This window comes from Misgurnus anguillicaudatus, chromosome 2 (genome assembly GCF_027580225.2).
Source record: "Misgurnus anguillicaudatus chromosome 2, ASM2758022v2, whole genome shotgun sequence".
Classification (NCBI taxonomy): domain Eukaryota; kingdom Metazoa; phylum Chordata; class Actinopteri; order Cypriniformes; family Cobitidae; genus Misgurnus; species Misgurnus anguillicaudatus.
The window spans coordinates 13,633,501-13,651,281 of record NC_073338.2 but is presented as its reverse complement, the minus strand read 5'-3'; the positions used below and the strand labels follow the sequence as shown (position 1 = coordinate 13,651,281).

Below are 17,781 nucleotides of genomic sequence, written 5' to 3'. Positions count from 1 at the left end.
AAGCATGGAGTCGGTATAAAGTCTGTCCCTTATGACTGGTTTTGTGGTCCAAAGCTTTTAAGTATCTCTTTTATTCTTACCGACAGTATTTTCTGTCAACTCACTGAAAGGATTTGACAGTATGATTCATTTGTGGGTGTTTGTAGTAATTAATCTCATTTAGTAGTGAGTAATAGGTTTTTCATTACTTCTGGCCTTTGAACCACTTTGGGTTTGTATTGGTGTAAGTGCGTGTGTGCATAGAGTGACCTATGACTTGCAGAAGGAATGAGATTCAGACTATGACATAGTAACACCATTACAATCACAAAACAATGGGCCTTTATGGCCTCCCCTTGTTTCACCCAGAAATACAATTTGCCCTTCAGTAAATATCTCTCTCTCTCTTTCTCTCTCTCTGTCTCTCACTTACTCTCATTAACAAGCTGAAACTTTGGACAAAGGTACACAAAAAAGTAAAAAAAGGCCCTTATAACTGGTTTTGTGGTCCAGGGTAACATGTGATATGTGGTAAGTGTTAATCACAGTAAAGTCCAAATGTTCCTAAGTCACAAGAACCCATCCGAAATTCTTTATGACCTTCTGCCTCAGACTGTCAGAAGTGACAAATCTCTCTAAAGATGATCACTGTGATGCCTAGCCGATGCACGACCACCGGCTGAACCAGTTTAATCCGCTTACCCGTTTCCTATACCTACCGTATATATATATATATATATATATATATATATATATATATATATATATATATATATATATATATATATATATATATATATATATATAAATATATAAATATATTAATTTCTCCCAAGGGTTTTTGTCCTTCTAGGAGTTTTTCCCACCGGGTTTTCGCCTAGGGTTTTTTTTCATGCCCTAGGAGAGAGTCAGCCAACTTTGGCTTAACTTAGCACTTTACTGTATACGTTACATTATTAATACGCTTGCTTGTATGGTTTAACCTTAGCCGCTATATTCTACATCTTATATTATCTATTTCATTTTCTGTGTTCTCCTTTACATCTACTCATGTAAAGCTGCTTTGCAACAATTAACAGTTGTGAAAAGCGCTATATAAATAAAATTGAATTGAATTGACTGTGGGACTCAAACCATCTGTTGTTGAGCAATGTTAGCATCCACAGGTTTACTTTAGCACATTTTTTGTGGGATTTACCTAAATGACAGCGTTCTCTGGGGTCTGTTGAATGTTTGCCGACACAAAAGCTGTATGATGTTGTGAGCTAGGGTGCTTTCCATGAATCATCTCCGTTTCTTTCGAAGGATTTATCTTACGATAATGAAATGTATCCGAGTACGTGCTTACTGTTTCTGGTCTTTAAGCTGCTTTTAATTACCGAGCGGGTTGAGATTTGACTGTGCAGATTAATGTAAGGTTGTGCCTGTGCGTCTCGATTTCGTTCTGTAATAAAATTTAGCGGCTGTCGTTTTTATTGTTTTGTGTTATCTCCTTGTTTTGTCTTCCTCTTCTTTCATTAAGTGTGTCGTGGTGTCATCATGTCCTTTCCTCCCAATTATAAAGCACTAAACCCTGTGAGTGCTTTTCTACAGTATGTGGCAGCTCTCACACTGATAGTCTGTTGCTAGGCAGTAACTATGCAGCAGTCTCTCGTTCTTTCTCTCTCTCGTTCTCTCTCTCTCGTTCTCTCTCTCTCTACCATTTGTTCTTTCACTGCTACTCGCTCTATCTTTTCTGTGTTCCCCAGCCTCCCACACTGCTGTTCACATGATGTGTATATGTGCACACAATCTCTCTTTATACTGCATGTTATCCGCTGTGACTTACACACAAAAAAAATTCTCTGTTAACCTGGACAAGGTCACATTCGAGGAATAGTTCAGCAAATATGAAAATTATCTTATAATTTACCCTTGTGCCATACCAGTATAGCTGAACACAAGTAAATAATTGTTTTTTATAAAACGGTTAGTTTCAGTCATTGATTTTGATTGGTCAATAGCTGTGCTTTATTTATGATGAAATACTTAACGATTCTGTGTATCGCTGTACAACAACCTTAGCAATAGGGGTGGGCGATATGACCAAAATCTTATATCACGATAGGATTCATGATAACAATATGCATAACAGAATTATTTTTCTTTTAATAAGGTTTTTATTTTATTGAAATCTTTAATGCCATATAATTTTCACTTATAGCTTATACAAGCATAAAAAAGACAAAAACAATTAAAAGCAGAAAAGTGATTTAGTCAGCAGATTTTCTCTCAATGCTGTTGGATTAACATGATTGACAGACAGGGGTAAAATTAGGTAATTTCCCCTTTAAGACAAAAGTCCAGATCCAATATACTGTTAAACATGTGTTTTAGCTGTTTACTTTCTCTACATGGTCATGTTTATGAGGATATTTGCAAAGAGAGGAATTTTGACGTATGTGTGTATTTTAGGTCAATAAAGCAGCAAAAATGCACATGACGTGTGTGCAATGCTAGCTTGGCTAACACCAGACCAGTTTCATAGAGAATGAGACGTGGTCTGGGAACCACATGCTCATTTTCTCGTATTTGAGGCGTGGTTTACGAATGCTCGGAGCCATTTATTGGGTGCTCAAATGTCTATCAAATGCTTAGGGTACGTAGCTCGTAGCCAGTCGTTTCAATTATACCAGATGACTTATGTAGAGCGACATCAATTCAAATGTCAACAACTTTTATCGAGTATGTGTGCACACAGCTTAAAGCTGTGCAACTAAACCGGTAGCTGTATATTGATATTGAAAAGCAACACAATTTAGTAGCACTGTGACAACCACAGTACAGGTATAATGACAATATGATATTAATAAATACCACTTACCATTTATAAGTTAAATGGACTTTGTCGATGACGATGCCTAGCAGGTTGGTCCTATAAAACTCTGTGGTTATCATGTCTTGCCATATCCAAACATCCTTCTTGGATATGAAATTGTTTAATGCCAAAATGTGCTCTTTTTAAAAAGAGACTCGTGTTGTTTTTTGAAGTTAATTTGATGGTGGGCGTTGTGCTGTCATGACTATATACATGCTAAATCGTATTTTTTATCATGTTTGTGGATAATTCTGCTTTAAAAAAATCTTTTGGCGTGGCCCTAACTTTAGAATAACAAACGTTACGTTTTCGTGACCATGCACACAGCAGTAGGTGCATAACGTCGACGTTGACGATAGCCCAAAATCTTTACCAGTTGACAGATTTCTACCAGTTTATCGCCCACCTATAATTGGAAACATTCTGTTGCTGTTTACAGGTGGTCAGGGACTATTTTTTCGAGCGGAAGGAAGACTTAGTGATTTTACTTGATGAAATTTCCATTTATGTATATTTTTTGCTTTAATATTTGTATTGTATGGTAACTGTTTTGTAACCGAAATAAGGCTATATGCCCAGGATGAAGGGGTTGCATTGACAAAGGGTTGCTTCGCTTTGTGCCTAACAACGTCCTTCAGACGTGACTTATTCGTGGTTACTTAAATGTCCTCATGTTATTTTCTTATGGGGTTCAAGGTAACAAAGCTTCACAAAGCACATGCATCTATCATTAAAATATTCTAATTACCCCAAAGGGTTAATATTCGTCTTCTGAAGTGAAACGATACGTTGGTGAGAGAAAACAATTAATACTTTGAGCTTATTTAGCAAATGGTACCTTGCGCAACAGTATGTAGTTTCAAATATGGCGGCATTCCGATAATGTTACGTATCATTGGTTCTCCTCACATACCTTGTGACTTGTTTTAATGTGTGTTTTGTAGCAACAACCAATGATTTAATGTTATTGATGTACTGCCATATTGCTCCAGGCAATAATTGCACAATTCTGCTTAACCTTGCATTGCACTCATACTAGTTAGTTATATCAAATATCAGCACTTCTGGAATGTTGTTCGGACAATTAAATGAAAAGATCAGGCCTAACTGTAAATGAACACATCAAACAATTGTTTGTAAAGAATGAGGAATTAAGTTGTGATCATTTTAGCATTTCATTACTTTTGATGATGCCATTGTTGATCATCAAAAAATATTAACAAGGTGAAATGAAAATGACCTACTAGTGAGTACTAGTATAGCATTGTTGTCTTGATAATGTTAGATTACCGGTTTCTGTCTAACTGGCTAATATTTGTCTGTGATGTTGCCAGGTGACATCGATACTAAACAAGTGAATGGCAGGTGATGGGTGTGGCTGGAGTATGACACAATAGAGGAAATAGGATCCTGTGGAAGCAGGCCCGGATTAACACAATGTAGTGCCCCATGGTAACCACGTTTGAAGTGCCTCCACACATATTTTAAAGGTCTAGTCATTGCAGGGCTCCAGCCTAACATTTTTACTATAAACACTGTAACCCCTTTCCTGAAAATTTTAGGAGCGCATGCAGAAAATGTAGGGGCACAGTTAAATCAGCCTACAATGCAATTATTAACATTTTACCCAAAAATAACTATTACTGAATATCAAATACTTTAATAATAAATATATTTAACTCTATATGCATTTGTTGCACATGTCATTAGCCTCTTTCACACAGAAAGTGTGTTGTTTGTTGTTGTTTTCACATCTGTGGCAAACGGTCGCGAAGTTGCTCGTGACCAAACAACATTGCGTTAGGCGGCGTCAAACGGAACCTGCACGTTTGGACATTAGGCTTCACAGATGGTGTGCTAAGGACGTCGGCAATTAGATGGTAAGCTGTTTTAAACAACTTTGGTAAAGAAATGTGGATGTTAACTTCAGGTGTGCTCGACTTTTAAGCAACATGTGTGTGGAAACGTCCGTAAACAGTCTGGGGGAAACGCGTCACCTGTATAAAAAACTTTCTGATTGGCCCGCACGATCTGTCAGCACGGTCTGACGTCATCTAAATGCTGGTAATGCTATATTTTTCATTCACACACAGCGCTTACAGGTAAATTACCGTTAATCTTACAACCTGTCTTACTGGTAAATTGGGAGCACTGATTTACCGGAAAGGTTCTGTTCACACATGACATGTTAACTGCAATTTACCAGTAAATTACCAGTAAAGACTGTATGTGTGAAAGGGACTATTATTATGCACAGTTGATGAAATGTTCAGAATAAGAAGTTTATGAACCAAAGAATCATACAACCCCCTTAACTAATTCTAGCCATAAGATACCCCAAAACGACTCAATTTTTGGGTACAACATCAGGAAATTATATAGTCGTCTTTAACATTAGCCATAGAGATTCCCTTATCTGATCTTTGGTCAGCAGCTAGTAAATCATCATTATATTTAGGCTGTAATGGTTTTGTTGCAGGAAACATACATATTTTATATACTATAACTTGTATACAATAAGTCTGGGGTCTTCTTGGGGCAAGGACCCCTAAGATGAGAGCGGCATGGAGCAGGGATCCCCTGATAGTAAATGTGTTAAACAGAGATATTTAAGTAAGCAGTAAGGTACGAGAAGCTGCTTTAAGGCAAAACACAAAGCGATTACAGCACAACTATTGACCAATCAGAATCAACTGTTTTATAAATAAAAACACACCATATTGACACACAGCCGTACTATTTTAAGACGTTAGTACATCAGGCATGGATTAACGCACGGGCCTACTGGGCACTTGCCCAGGGCACTGGGCCAGCAGGGGGCCCTGTCAAATTTACTGTGTCTATTATTTTCAAGTAAATATTTTAGTTTTAATTTTATTTTCAGTAAAATTTGGTTAAATATCGAGGAATAATGTGAATTTTTTTTGCAGTTGCAAAGTATTAACTAGTAAATAAATCAAATAAATAATTTTAATGTATTGCTGCGCTGTTGAAAGGGACATCTAGAGGCGAGTGAAAAGCATTGCGTAATATAAAAGTCACGCGTAGAAGACGGTTACTCAAAAACAAAAACAAAAATCAGTTTAAAACCACAACCAAGTGGATCAATGAAAAGAAAGCACAAAAGGACAGCTTTTCCTCACCATGCCAGTCAGCAATTGTGAAGGAGAATGTTCATTTTCTCTAATGGCAAGAGTAAAAAACGAACTAAGAAGCAAAATGTGTCAAGGACGTCTTTAATGGCCATTGAATGCGATCTTGTGAGGGAACTGGATTTTGATGATGTGGTGGAAGCGTTTTCTCTGAGGAAATCGAGAAAGATACCCCTCAGCTAAGGTAAATTTAAACCAACTTTTTTGTTCTAAGTTAAGGGGCTGGACACACGAAGCTTTTACGCCCGCGGCCGGCGCATGTTTTCAATTGATTCCAATGGAAACTCTGCGTTTTTCAAATAAGCAAGCAGCTAGTGGGGTTTTTCCCGCGCTGAAAACCGGCGCTCGGGGTTTTATTCGCGCTCAGCGCTGAACGTCGAGAGTTCAAAAATATTCAACTTTGAGTGAAAAGCTCCGCTCGTCTTTTTAAAGTATGTTGTACACTGCCCTCCAAAGGCTAAGTGCAGTATCTACGCAAACACTGAAATTGAGAAAAATGGCTTTAAAGTTTTTTACACCAGCCAGTCAAACATGTTACTGCAATTTTGGCACACACATTTCTCTGAAATGGGACAAAATTTAACCAGGAGACTTTGTCACAAGACACAACAGATCTCACAAAGCCCATTTTAACCCTTAACTCAATTTTGACCAAATGCGTAGTTACTGCGCTTTCGCTTTGTAGGGCAGTACAGTATGTTGACAGATACTGGTGAGATATAAATAAACCAATTTGTGGTGTGAAAGTACAGAATATTGTGTGCATTCTCTCCCCGCGTATTAGTGCCATTGTTAATCCTGTATGATGGGGAATACAGGCAGAGGCGAACCAACACTTGAGCCCTGTGCATACAGGTGCAACGCTGTTGCCCAAAAAATTGGTAAAGGGGGCCTTTGAGACATCTGTGCCCAGGGCACATCATCGCCATAATCCGTCCCTGTAGTACATTTGCACTATTATGCATGCATTGTGTATTGTTTTTATTGTTATAATATAATAATTATAAAGTATTTGCGGTGTTATACATTCACATTTTAATGTGAGATGGACAATCACACATTTACCTGAACCTGAGCTGTAAATTTATGAAGATGACTGATCGTGAATGGCACATTCTGTTGTAAAACCAGGTCATTTTATTAAAGTGGACATTACATTTCACAAGACTTAAGATGTAAAATAAATCTTTGGTGTCCCCAGAGTACATATGTGAAATTTAGCTCAAAATACCATATAGATAATTTATTATAACATGTTAAAATTGCCACATTGTAAGTAGGGATGGGGCCGATCCGATCCAGTATCGGTATCGGGACCAATATCTGTGTAATTCACGTATCGGATTTTCCGATCCAACATGCTTAGATATCCGATATCCGAGCTGTCTGCGCTTTAACGTTGTCTGCTGAAATGACTCCGAAAGTGATTCCCGCCAGCAGGCTGCAAACTGTGGAATGGATTTCCTGAATGGAGGCGAGTTTCAACGAGACACAGTTATGAGACACGCCCCCATGCAGGAAATCCATTCCGCAGCTTGCAGCCAGCTGGATAGCGCTGACTGAGGCTAGACAACATGTCCGCTGTGTGGAAATTCTTTACCTTGGAAACACCGCAAAGCAAGACGGCAAAGCCGTTATTCAGAGAGGCGGAAGCTCCCTCGCGTCGTACAACACAACAAACGCAATCAAACATTTAAAAAATTATCAGTGGTGGAAAACGCTGGATTCCGTAGCCTGATAGAACACTTGCAGCCACGGTATAATTTACCATCCAGGAGATATTTATCAGACACTGCGCTACCTGAACTATACACCCGAGTGTCAACCAAGTTAGCTGAGAAGTTAAAAGGAGTTCCAGCCCTGAGCTTTACTTCAGATATTTTGACATCAAATTTGTTGATGTGTGTACTTGATTTTTACTGTTCAGATGCACATCGTTTTATTGATATAATGTATAATGTTTACACTTGCACTTTTCATTCCTAAATGTTCAAGACGAATGTATTTGTAATTTATGAAATGTAATAAATATTGACAATCAATTTGAAACCCTTACAGTTGCATATTTGTTTTCAGAATGGGATTTTTCCTGTTAACAGGATTCCCTGTTTTTCTGACTTCCTTTTCTGACCTTAAATTTACCTCAAGTTGCCTTTTGGGACATACATGCATGCATACATACACATACATATAATACTTGCCTGTTGAGAGGAGTTTATTTCAGTATCATATAAAATCAACAATAGTGATAATATTAAATGCAGCAAATACAGCGCTGATATCGGAATAGTATCGGTATCGGGCGATATCCAAATTCAGGTATCAGGATCGGATCGGAAGTGAAAAAATGTGGATCGGTGCATCCCTAATTTTAAGTGTGAGCAAAAATGGGGGAAAAAAGTTTTTTGATGTGTGTCCTTTTTAAATGCAAATGAGCTGATTTCTGCACTAAATGGCGGTGCAGATTAAGGGGCGGTATTATCCCTTTCTGACATCACAGGGGAGCCAAATTTCAATGACCTCTTTTTCACATGCTTGCAGAGAATGGTTTACCAAAACTAAGTTACAGGGTTGATCTTTTTCAAATTTTCTAGGTTGATAGAAGCACTGGGGACCCAATTATAGCACTTATACATGAAAAGTCAGATTTTCATGATATGTCCTTTTAAGTGGAGTGCTTTGTAAACGCATCTTTTTGCTTCTCTGTGAGTTGCTGCGGGTAACAAACACATTACTTTATAATTCTGAGGTCCCTTTGCTTTTCAAGTGGTTGTGAAACATTATTGCCACAAGTTTTATTTTCTGCAGGAGAACAAAATGCAGTGAGTCCGCAGCATCTTTGGGGCAACAAGTGCTATTAGCCTGGATTTCAATTTTCAATTTGCAGGTCATACACCAGTACTTGTAAAAAATGCTCACGCTGTCTCAAAAATTGGTTGCAAAATGTCTGGAGTCCTTGGTGCCCCCCATTGGCTGGTGCCCCAGTGCACTCACCTGATCCTGTCTATGGATAATCCGGCCCTATGTGGACGTTACAATATTTATGTGTACCATTGCAGGGGAAAACCAGGAAACCTTAACTCAACTTAGTTTACTAGATCAAATTTTAACCCAAAGTTTGCGTCTTCACACTAACATCATTGCACTAAACGGGACAGGTTTTTGAGATTTTGTGTCTGAATTTGGATTCTTGGATATCTAACATATATTACAGATAACAGATATTGCTATCTTTCATCTGTTATTATATCTTTATTATAATATTTAATATTTTTATATCTTAAGATGCTCTGTTTAAAGGGGACATTCCACAAGACATTTTTACGATATTAAATAAATATTTCATGTCCCCAGAGTACATATGTGAAGTTTTAGCTCAAAATACCATATAGATAATTTATTGTGGTATGTTAAAATAGGCACTTTATGGGGCTGAGCAAAAATGCACCATTTTTGTGTGTATCCCTTTAAATCCAAACGAGCTGCTCAGGTGGGCGGAGTCTCAAGCGCTGCGCTGTAGACAAGACAGACCATCAAGAGGAGTAAGCGATGTTCAGCATTATATATTTGTTTAAAAAGTCAATAATCTGTTTTATGCATACTAAATACATGTTTATCAGCAGATGGGGAACATTGTGGAATAAAAATAAAGACTTTTAGGTCTCATGCTGCTAGTGTTTTAAACAGGCACAATGATTTTCAGCATGTTACAATAAAATACACTTCCACAAACACTCAGAAGTTTACTTTTTGACCAAACCACACGAGCACAATTAAATGATCTGTAATAAAACAACATGTTTAACCCACTCTGTCTCGTGCAGTGCATTAATCCTCATGTTCATTTATATAAACTTTAGAGAAACATATTTAAAAACATACTTGAAAGCGAACCGTAGCGTTGCTCTCTCTCTCTCTCGTTCGTTCGCTCTCTCTCTCACTCACTCACTCACTCACTTGCTCTCTCTGTTGCACTATGATAGCGTTAAACCTTTAGAACATTAATTCAACCTTTAGAAAGACCATTAAAACTACAAGTTATAAGATTGTAGGCTCCTGTTTGTGTTTGAGGGAATACAAAACGCGTCGTGCTGTCAGTCATTCTTGCTCTCTGTCTCTCGCACTCATGAGGCCGCTTCATGGTTGGATAGCGGAGATGAAGGGACGGTATCATTATAATAAGATCCCCTTAATACGTCATGGGGGGAGCAAAATCCGAATGACCTACACTGTAAAAAATGTCTGTAGAAATTACAGTATTACTGGGTATTACTGGCAACGAGCTGCCAGTAACTTAATGTAGATTTTACATTTATGTTATTTACTGGCAACAGTTTGTTCAAAGTTAAATGAACATGAAACATTTTCAGTCTTTATCTTCTACAGTAAGTTACTGGCAACTATCTGCATAATTACAGCAATTTTTTACAGTGTATATATTCACATGCTTGCAGAGAGAGCCTTAGCAAAACAAAGTTACAGGGTTGCTATTTTTCATGTTTTCTGGGTTGGTAGAAGCACTGGGGACCCAATTATAGCACTTAAACATGAAAAAAGTCAAATATTCATTTTCATGGAATGTCCCCTTTAAGAAACATTTAAGATTAACAGATAGCAAGGTGTTTTTACTTTCAAACAGATTCACATTTTAAAAGCAATAATCACGTTAGTTTTTTTTTTTTTTGTTCATTATGTTCTTAGCAACACTGTTAAAGAAATGTTTGGTATTTCTGCTGATATTTGAATTTTTTTACTTCACTTATGCAATCAGTGAAGCAGGGTTGATTTCACAGGATTTGACCTTTTTAAAGCTGTGCATTGTGGTTTGTAGCCAGTGGTTTACTGATAGAAAAGGGGAAATAATAATCGACTAAAGCAGTGGTTTTCAATTCCAGTCCTCGGGCCCCCCCTCCCAGAACATTTTAGATGTCTCCTTATATAAAAACACCTGATTCAGATCATCAGCTCGTTAGTGTGTTAATTAAGGAGCCGATGAGTGAAATCAGGTGTTTCATATAAGGAGACATCTAAAACATTCTGGGAGGGGGGGCCCGAGGACTGGAATTGAAAACCACTGGACTAAAGGGTTTTAAATACTCTGTCAGCATTTCTGTCAGATCAAATAATACAGACTGTGTGCTTTGTTTTTAGAACCACGTACTCCTTTAAATGAATCTGTTACTGGAATGTTTTGCGTTTAAAGGGGATCGCACACCGGCCGCGCAGCTCAGCGTCGCGTCGAGTCGCGTCTAGGACAACTCGGAGGTATTGTAAACCGGAAGTGCACATTAAATAGCGCGAGCTTCGTCAGATAGCGTCTACTTCAAAATGCAAATATACGTTAGCAGCCAATGTTACGTTAATGATTTGGGACAAATATGATGTTATTTAATGTTAAACTATGTGAGTGGCGCTGTGTGGCGCGACAGGAATTTGAGCAACTTCCTGAGTCACAGCTGGCGCCACCTAGCGGCGCCGGGGTGCGTATACTCATAGAAAACAATGTGTTTGATATTTTTAGAACGGCGCGGCGATGAGCTGCGCGGCTGGTGTGCGATCCCCTTAAGAGTTGCATCCACACCACTAGGTGTCAGTGTAAAGTCCAGGACCACTTCATACTGGACAACAAAACAGGAAATACTTCAGAAACCACCTACTAGGGTTTAATATTTTTCCCGAAAATTAGATCAAATCAAATCCCGGGAAAAGACGACCCATTTCCCGGGAATCCCGGGAAATAGCTGGGTTTTTTTTTTTGCACAAGTAATGTATCAATATCATTCAAATATGCGTTCCCAACATGTTTTATATTATTTGTATCATTATTAGGGCAAGAAACACAGTTTATGTCCATATCAACAACGTTTTTTGCAATGATCAATTCTGCTGCGGATCAAGTGAGCTGCGTGCGTGACAGCCTGCCACAGCGAAATGCCAGGTGGATTGTCTGTGACTTCTGAAAATCTTTAAAATTATAAAACTATAATTTAGAATAACTGAGGAATAATCACTCGAAGTTAAGCAACAATTTCTTTATTAGGGCAGGTATATTTCTCTTTTAAATAAATATAGGCTACAAGTTTTGACTACCCTAAATAAAAGCAAAGGACCCACAGAAAAATGCAACTGTGCACGGCAATAATTAAAGACAGGGCCATGCCTATGTAGACTAAAACTGAATTTAAATAATATTTTAAAAACTAAAACAAAAGCATAAACACAAACAGTAACACTGCCGCAATAGGGCAATTTTGCGCAAAACTGCCACTTACAAGTTAAGCAACAATTTCTTTATTAGGGCAGGTATATTTTTCTTTTAAACATAAAACAATTTTAACTGAATAAAAGCAAACGACCCTCAGAAATGTGTAAATGTGCACGGAAAGATTTAAGAGAGGGCCATGCCTTGGGTAAAACAGAATTGAAATAATAATTTAAAAACTAAAACAAACGCATAAACAGTAACACTGCTGCAATAGGGCAATTACAAGCGAAAGTGTCACTCACAACATCAGCATTGCATTTCAAACCATTTTTATTTCTCACCTTGCCCTTCATTTATTTTATTTTTTTGGAAATGTGCTTTTAAAAAGCAGAGAGCGTCGATGGACTCAGGCGGTTTCGTATTTTTGTAACAAATTGGCCGCAAATAGAGAACGCTCTCTCCGCCTCCACAGATATAGTGCTAAGAGCATCAAACAGCTGTTGCAGGTGGGGTGGTCTCCTTTTGGTGGCTTCGAAGAGGGAAAACTCTTTGTTTAGAATGCTCATGAAGTCACCGTCTTTCATTTTCTCTGAGGCTGGCTTAGTGGTCATTGAAAAAGCCAGCTGCAAATCTAATCTAGCGCACGTTTATATAAAAAATATATATATAAATTTCCCGTTTCCCGTCATAACTTTTCCCGGGAATCGGGAAATAGTCTTGATAAGATTTCCCGGGAATCCCGTTTCTCGGGATTAAACCCTACCACCTACTATTCAAAAAGCAGTAGGCGAGACGAGTAGTATGTCCGAATTCATAGTATTAAAAAAACAGTAGTTGAAAAGTACCGGTATGAGCTGCTACTTCTGGGAAGATATTGAAGTGTGGATTCGATGGACACTTTATTATCCGCTGAGCCCCCGGGAGCGGAGTCGTCCAACGATGAAGGCGGCGTCATATTAAAAACTGTCCCTCGTGGTTAAATTGCACTTGTTTGACATCGTCCAAGTTAGCTGCCCACCTGTTGTCATCATGACGATGTATACGACTTGATGTATCAACATGGCGGATGTTGTACATCCGAAATTTCATTCACACTACCCATATTCACAGTACTATATAATACCCACTGTTTAATGGTCAATGAGTTTTGGACGCAGGGCAACTTTAAATAACTATTTTGTTTCCCATTAAAGTATTAAAATAAGTTAAATATAATCTTAAATAACAATATACACTCTTTCTTTGTCCACAGTGGAATCTGGTGTGTGACTCAGCCTGGATTGTTCATATCGCCAAATTCTCACTGCTGGTGGGCTCCATCTTTGGATACTTGGTGTTGGGAGTCTTGTCAGACTGGTGAGTACACCTCAAAACATTATGCCTTCCCATACTGTTAATTCATGACAGAGTTTCACAGATCTGCTTGTGTATCACAGAGAGAAACAATTCATAAGTATAATGCAGCTCAGAGGATAGATCAGTGCTGATGTGCTGGTGCATAGCAGGCCAAAAAAATGACTTACTGTTTTTCTAATCCAACTAACCACATAAGACACACAGTTAGGATAGCAAAAAAACAAACCCGGGAGTACACAATGGTTTGTGCCACACGTTTTTGGTGCATAATTGGCTGCTGAACGTATAATTATTCGCAATGTAAATAAAACATAAATTTTCCTGTTTCTATGTATTGTTACAAATATTACATGTTGTTGTTGCCAATGTTTGCCATTCTCTGTCTTTGGTTTTAAGGACATTGTTTACTTCAAAGAATTTTGGTATTTTGTTGGTTTACCCCTTAAAGGAATATTCCACTTTCATAAAAGATTTTTGATTATTTACTCACTCTCATGTCATCCAAGAGGTTTATGTCTGTCTTTATTTAAGAAATTAAAGGAAAACACCACAGTTTTTCAACATATGTTCTTACCTTAACTTAGACGAATGAATACATACCTATCCTTTTTCAATGCGTTCTGTGCACTTAATCTTTGTACAGTGTGTTGTGAATGTGTTAGCATTTAGCCTAGCCCCATTCATTCCTTAGGATCCAAACAGGGATGAATTTAGAAGCCACCAAACACTTCCATGTTTTCCCTATTTAAAGTCTGTTACATAAGTAGTTAAACGAGTAAGTATGGTGGCACAAAATAAAACAGGATTTTTAAGCAGATAAAAAATGAGAACTATATTGTATGACGGAAGAGCACTTAGTTTGCAGCACTTCAACCTCGGGCACAGTAATATTATCAGAAGTTTGAGTGAGAGGGGAAGTAGTCAGGAGTATATAGTTCTCATTTTTTATCCGCAAAAAAATTACCATGTTTTATTTTGTATCACCATACTTACTTGTGTAACTTCAAATGTAACATTCTTTAAATAGGGAAAACATGGAAGTGTTTGGTGGCTTCTAAATTCATCCCTGTTTAAGGAATGAATGAGGCTAGGCTAAATGCTAACATATCGACAACGTGCTGTACAAAGATTAAGTGCATGCCTTGAAAAAAGATCGGTATTAATTCATTTGTCTAATTTGAGATAAGAACATAGTAAAATATAAAAAACGGTGGTGTTTTCTTTTAAGTTTTTTTGCGTAGTTCAGATATTCTGAAGTCTGGCCCTTGAGGTTCATTTAGCTAAATCCTGCATGAAGTTGGATCTTTAGGGTTAGAGTTCAGAAACGCTGTTCTAGTTGACATCAGTCTAGTTCAGTGGTTCTTAGTCTAGTCCTGGGCTGTGTCTGAAATAGCTCCCTATACTCTTGAATAGTGCACGGTATGAGGGAGCATACATTTTTAGTCGTAACCGCTAGCCGTTACTCGTCCACTGAGGTTGGCGTCGAATGAAATTGCATGTCTGGCACCCCCACTGCAATACTTCCGGCGAGCCCAAGTGTCCGAATTCACTCAACATGTTTTCATTTACTCCTTCGAGTGAAGTATATTAGTGTACTAATGTAGGGCATCGTGAATAGAGGGTATATGGGGGGCTATTTTGGGCCCAGCCCTAGTCTCACCTGATTCAACTCATCAGCTCATCAGTAGAGACTGCAGGACTATTTTCAGTACTTAGAGTCCTCTAGGACTGGGTTAAGAACCACTGTTCAAGATCATATTGCAAATCTTAACGCCTAGTAGTTAAACATTGTTTATGAAATAGTACTACTGGCCCTTTCATGAACTGCCTTTCTTTACACTTTCAGGTTTGGCCGTCACCCTGTCCTGATCCTCTCGGTCTTCTTCACGCTGGTGTTCGGCATGACGGTGGCCTTCTCCGTCAACGTCCCCATGTTCGGCACCCTGCGCTTCTTTGAAGGCTTTTGCTTAGCGGGAATCATGCTGTCTCTCTATGCTCTGAGTAAGTACCCGTTGTAATGTGATATTCAAATGCATTCATGGGGTTCTTAGAGGATACAGCTGTGGACCACACACCAGAAGCTGGGAGGCATATCTTCCTTTTACTCATTTTACTTGCGAGACCGATGAATCTGAATTCTGATGTGTTACAGAAATATTGAATCTGATATGGTGATTTGCTTCAGGTACAGTGATCAAGTACTCATGATGTAGCAATACACATTTTTAGTAATCTATCAGATTTATAAGAGATATATCAGGATATCGCTAATGTATTTGAACTGCATTCACATGGCCTGAGTAGTTTTTATAATATGGGTCATGTTTGGAACTGAGCACAGGGTGTTATGTGTACACAACATTGGGTTCATGGATGGAAAAAGAGCAGGTGTAATCTCGCTCAAGCAAAGTCACAGTCAGGTTCTTCAGCTTTAAAAGTATGATTGATGGTTTTTGATTGTGGTGGCGTTTCTGCGTTTTTCATTAGGACGTCCTCACTGCTCTATAGACACAGATGGTGTTTTGGCCTGTTGTTGTCCTGTGACCCTATTTGTGAAATCTAAGTCTAATTATCTAATGATGAAATTAGAAGCATCAACGTTTGATTACAATATGAAAGATATCAAGACTTCATTATAGCTGTATTATTCAGGCGAATTAGCTGAATAAATCATGTCCGTATACACCATATATGAATATTGTTCATGTAAACTATGTACAGTAGCAATGCATTTACAGTTGGTTACAGACAGCCTTGCTTATGGATTATCTATAGAGCAACAGTGACCTTGTACATGCTTAACAGTGCAGACATTTTGTGATGAGTGATAATCCTATTCGGATGGCTGCTGGCGTGATAATGGCCCTGCCAGTAATAGGCATTGCGACCGACGACCCCGTCTGAGTGCCTAATGGGCCCCTAAAAGCATCACTTCATGCTGTAATTGGCTCACGGCTTGCCGGGGCCCTCCGTGTCCTTGTCATAGTAATTTACTTCACCACGTCTACCTTGAAAAGCCTCCGCACTCACAAAAATAGAATAGGCCTGTACTGTTGGTGAGCATCATGGTTACATGCAGGCCTTGACATTAACACCCACCAAATTCTGCTAGATTTCAAGTGTGGCAGGTAAGACAGCCACTCCCACTTTCCACTTTGGCATGTTAAATTGTTTATTATTCAGATGACTTCTAAGAAAACTACAATGCGCAATTCGACACCTATGAAACTCCCATGTAGGGAGAGCTTTTATTCTCCCAATAATGCAGCATCCATTTAATAATTTTATTAAATATAATAATCATTTACGCACTGTAGCTGTGGAGGCTGCACCCGTGCCCTCGTCATAACTCTCTCCCGTACATCACAGACGCTAAACCATTTAGCAGACTGTCTAAAGTGAATTATACATGCAGACACTCAAAGGAAACGTTTAAACTAATTATTATTAATTCAGAGAGGATGTTAAAGATTTACAGTGGTCCTGATGTCATCAGTGTTTACAGCCATACACACAACATCTTCTCCCACCGCTGTGAAAAAGTGAAGGGGGCTTCGTTTGGTATAAACATTTTCAAAGTTGAAATCTATTTTGTTTTTCGTTTGTTTTTCCTTTTTTTGTGGTGATCTTTTCAGTTAATCGTATACACCCCTGCACCACTATAATAAACTATACAAAATATGATATGACACCAGTTATAAAACGGTTAGTTCCAATCCTTGATTCTGACTGGTCAATAGGTGTGCTTTATTCACGCTTCACGTCGTGCCTAACAACGCCCTTCAGCCGTTACTTATTCACGATACAGCACAGCCTCTCGTACCTTATTGCTTACTTATATACCAGCTGATATACAGTATGCAGTCTTAATTAGGGCTGTCACAAGGATTAAATAATCGTGATTTCAGATCACCACAATGATTGCACATCTCTCTAAAAAACACAAGGGGGAGCTGTAGCGCCTCTATAAACGAGATGGTATAAGATGGCGTTCCTTAAAGGCGGAGTCCACGATGTTTGAAAAACGCGCTGGAAAAGGAGACGGGCCGACTACCAAAACACACTTATAGCCAATCAAATAAAATAAAATGCCGGGTTGCGTATGTGTGGGGCGGGTCTATCAACAGAAGGTTCAGATTCTATTGGGGTAGGGGCGTGTTTGTTTAGGTGATTTCAAATATCAACATTGGCTTTCAAACATCATGGACTCCGCCTTTAACTGACAGTGTGAT

The 17,781-nt window shown here is 38.5% G+C and overlaps 1 protein-coding gene across 2 annotated transcripts in view; it reads left to right on the top strand.

Annotated features, from left to right (window-relative positions):
- The window catches only part of slc22a23 (solute carrier family 22 member 23), a 79,263-nt gene that overhangs the window by 12,353 nt on the left and 49,129 nt on the right, over positions 1–17,781 (top strand). For both annotated transcript variants that reach the window (XM_055201466.2, XM_055201453.2), the window contains exons 2-3: positions 13,446–13,549; positions 15,396–15,550. In XM_055201466.2, coding sequence (XP_055057441.2) covers positions 13,446–13,549; positions 15,396–15,550 — 259 coding nt within the window. The remainder of the gene's footprint in view (positions 1–13,445; positions 13,550–15,395; positions 15,551–17,781) is intronic.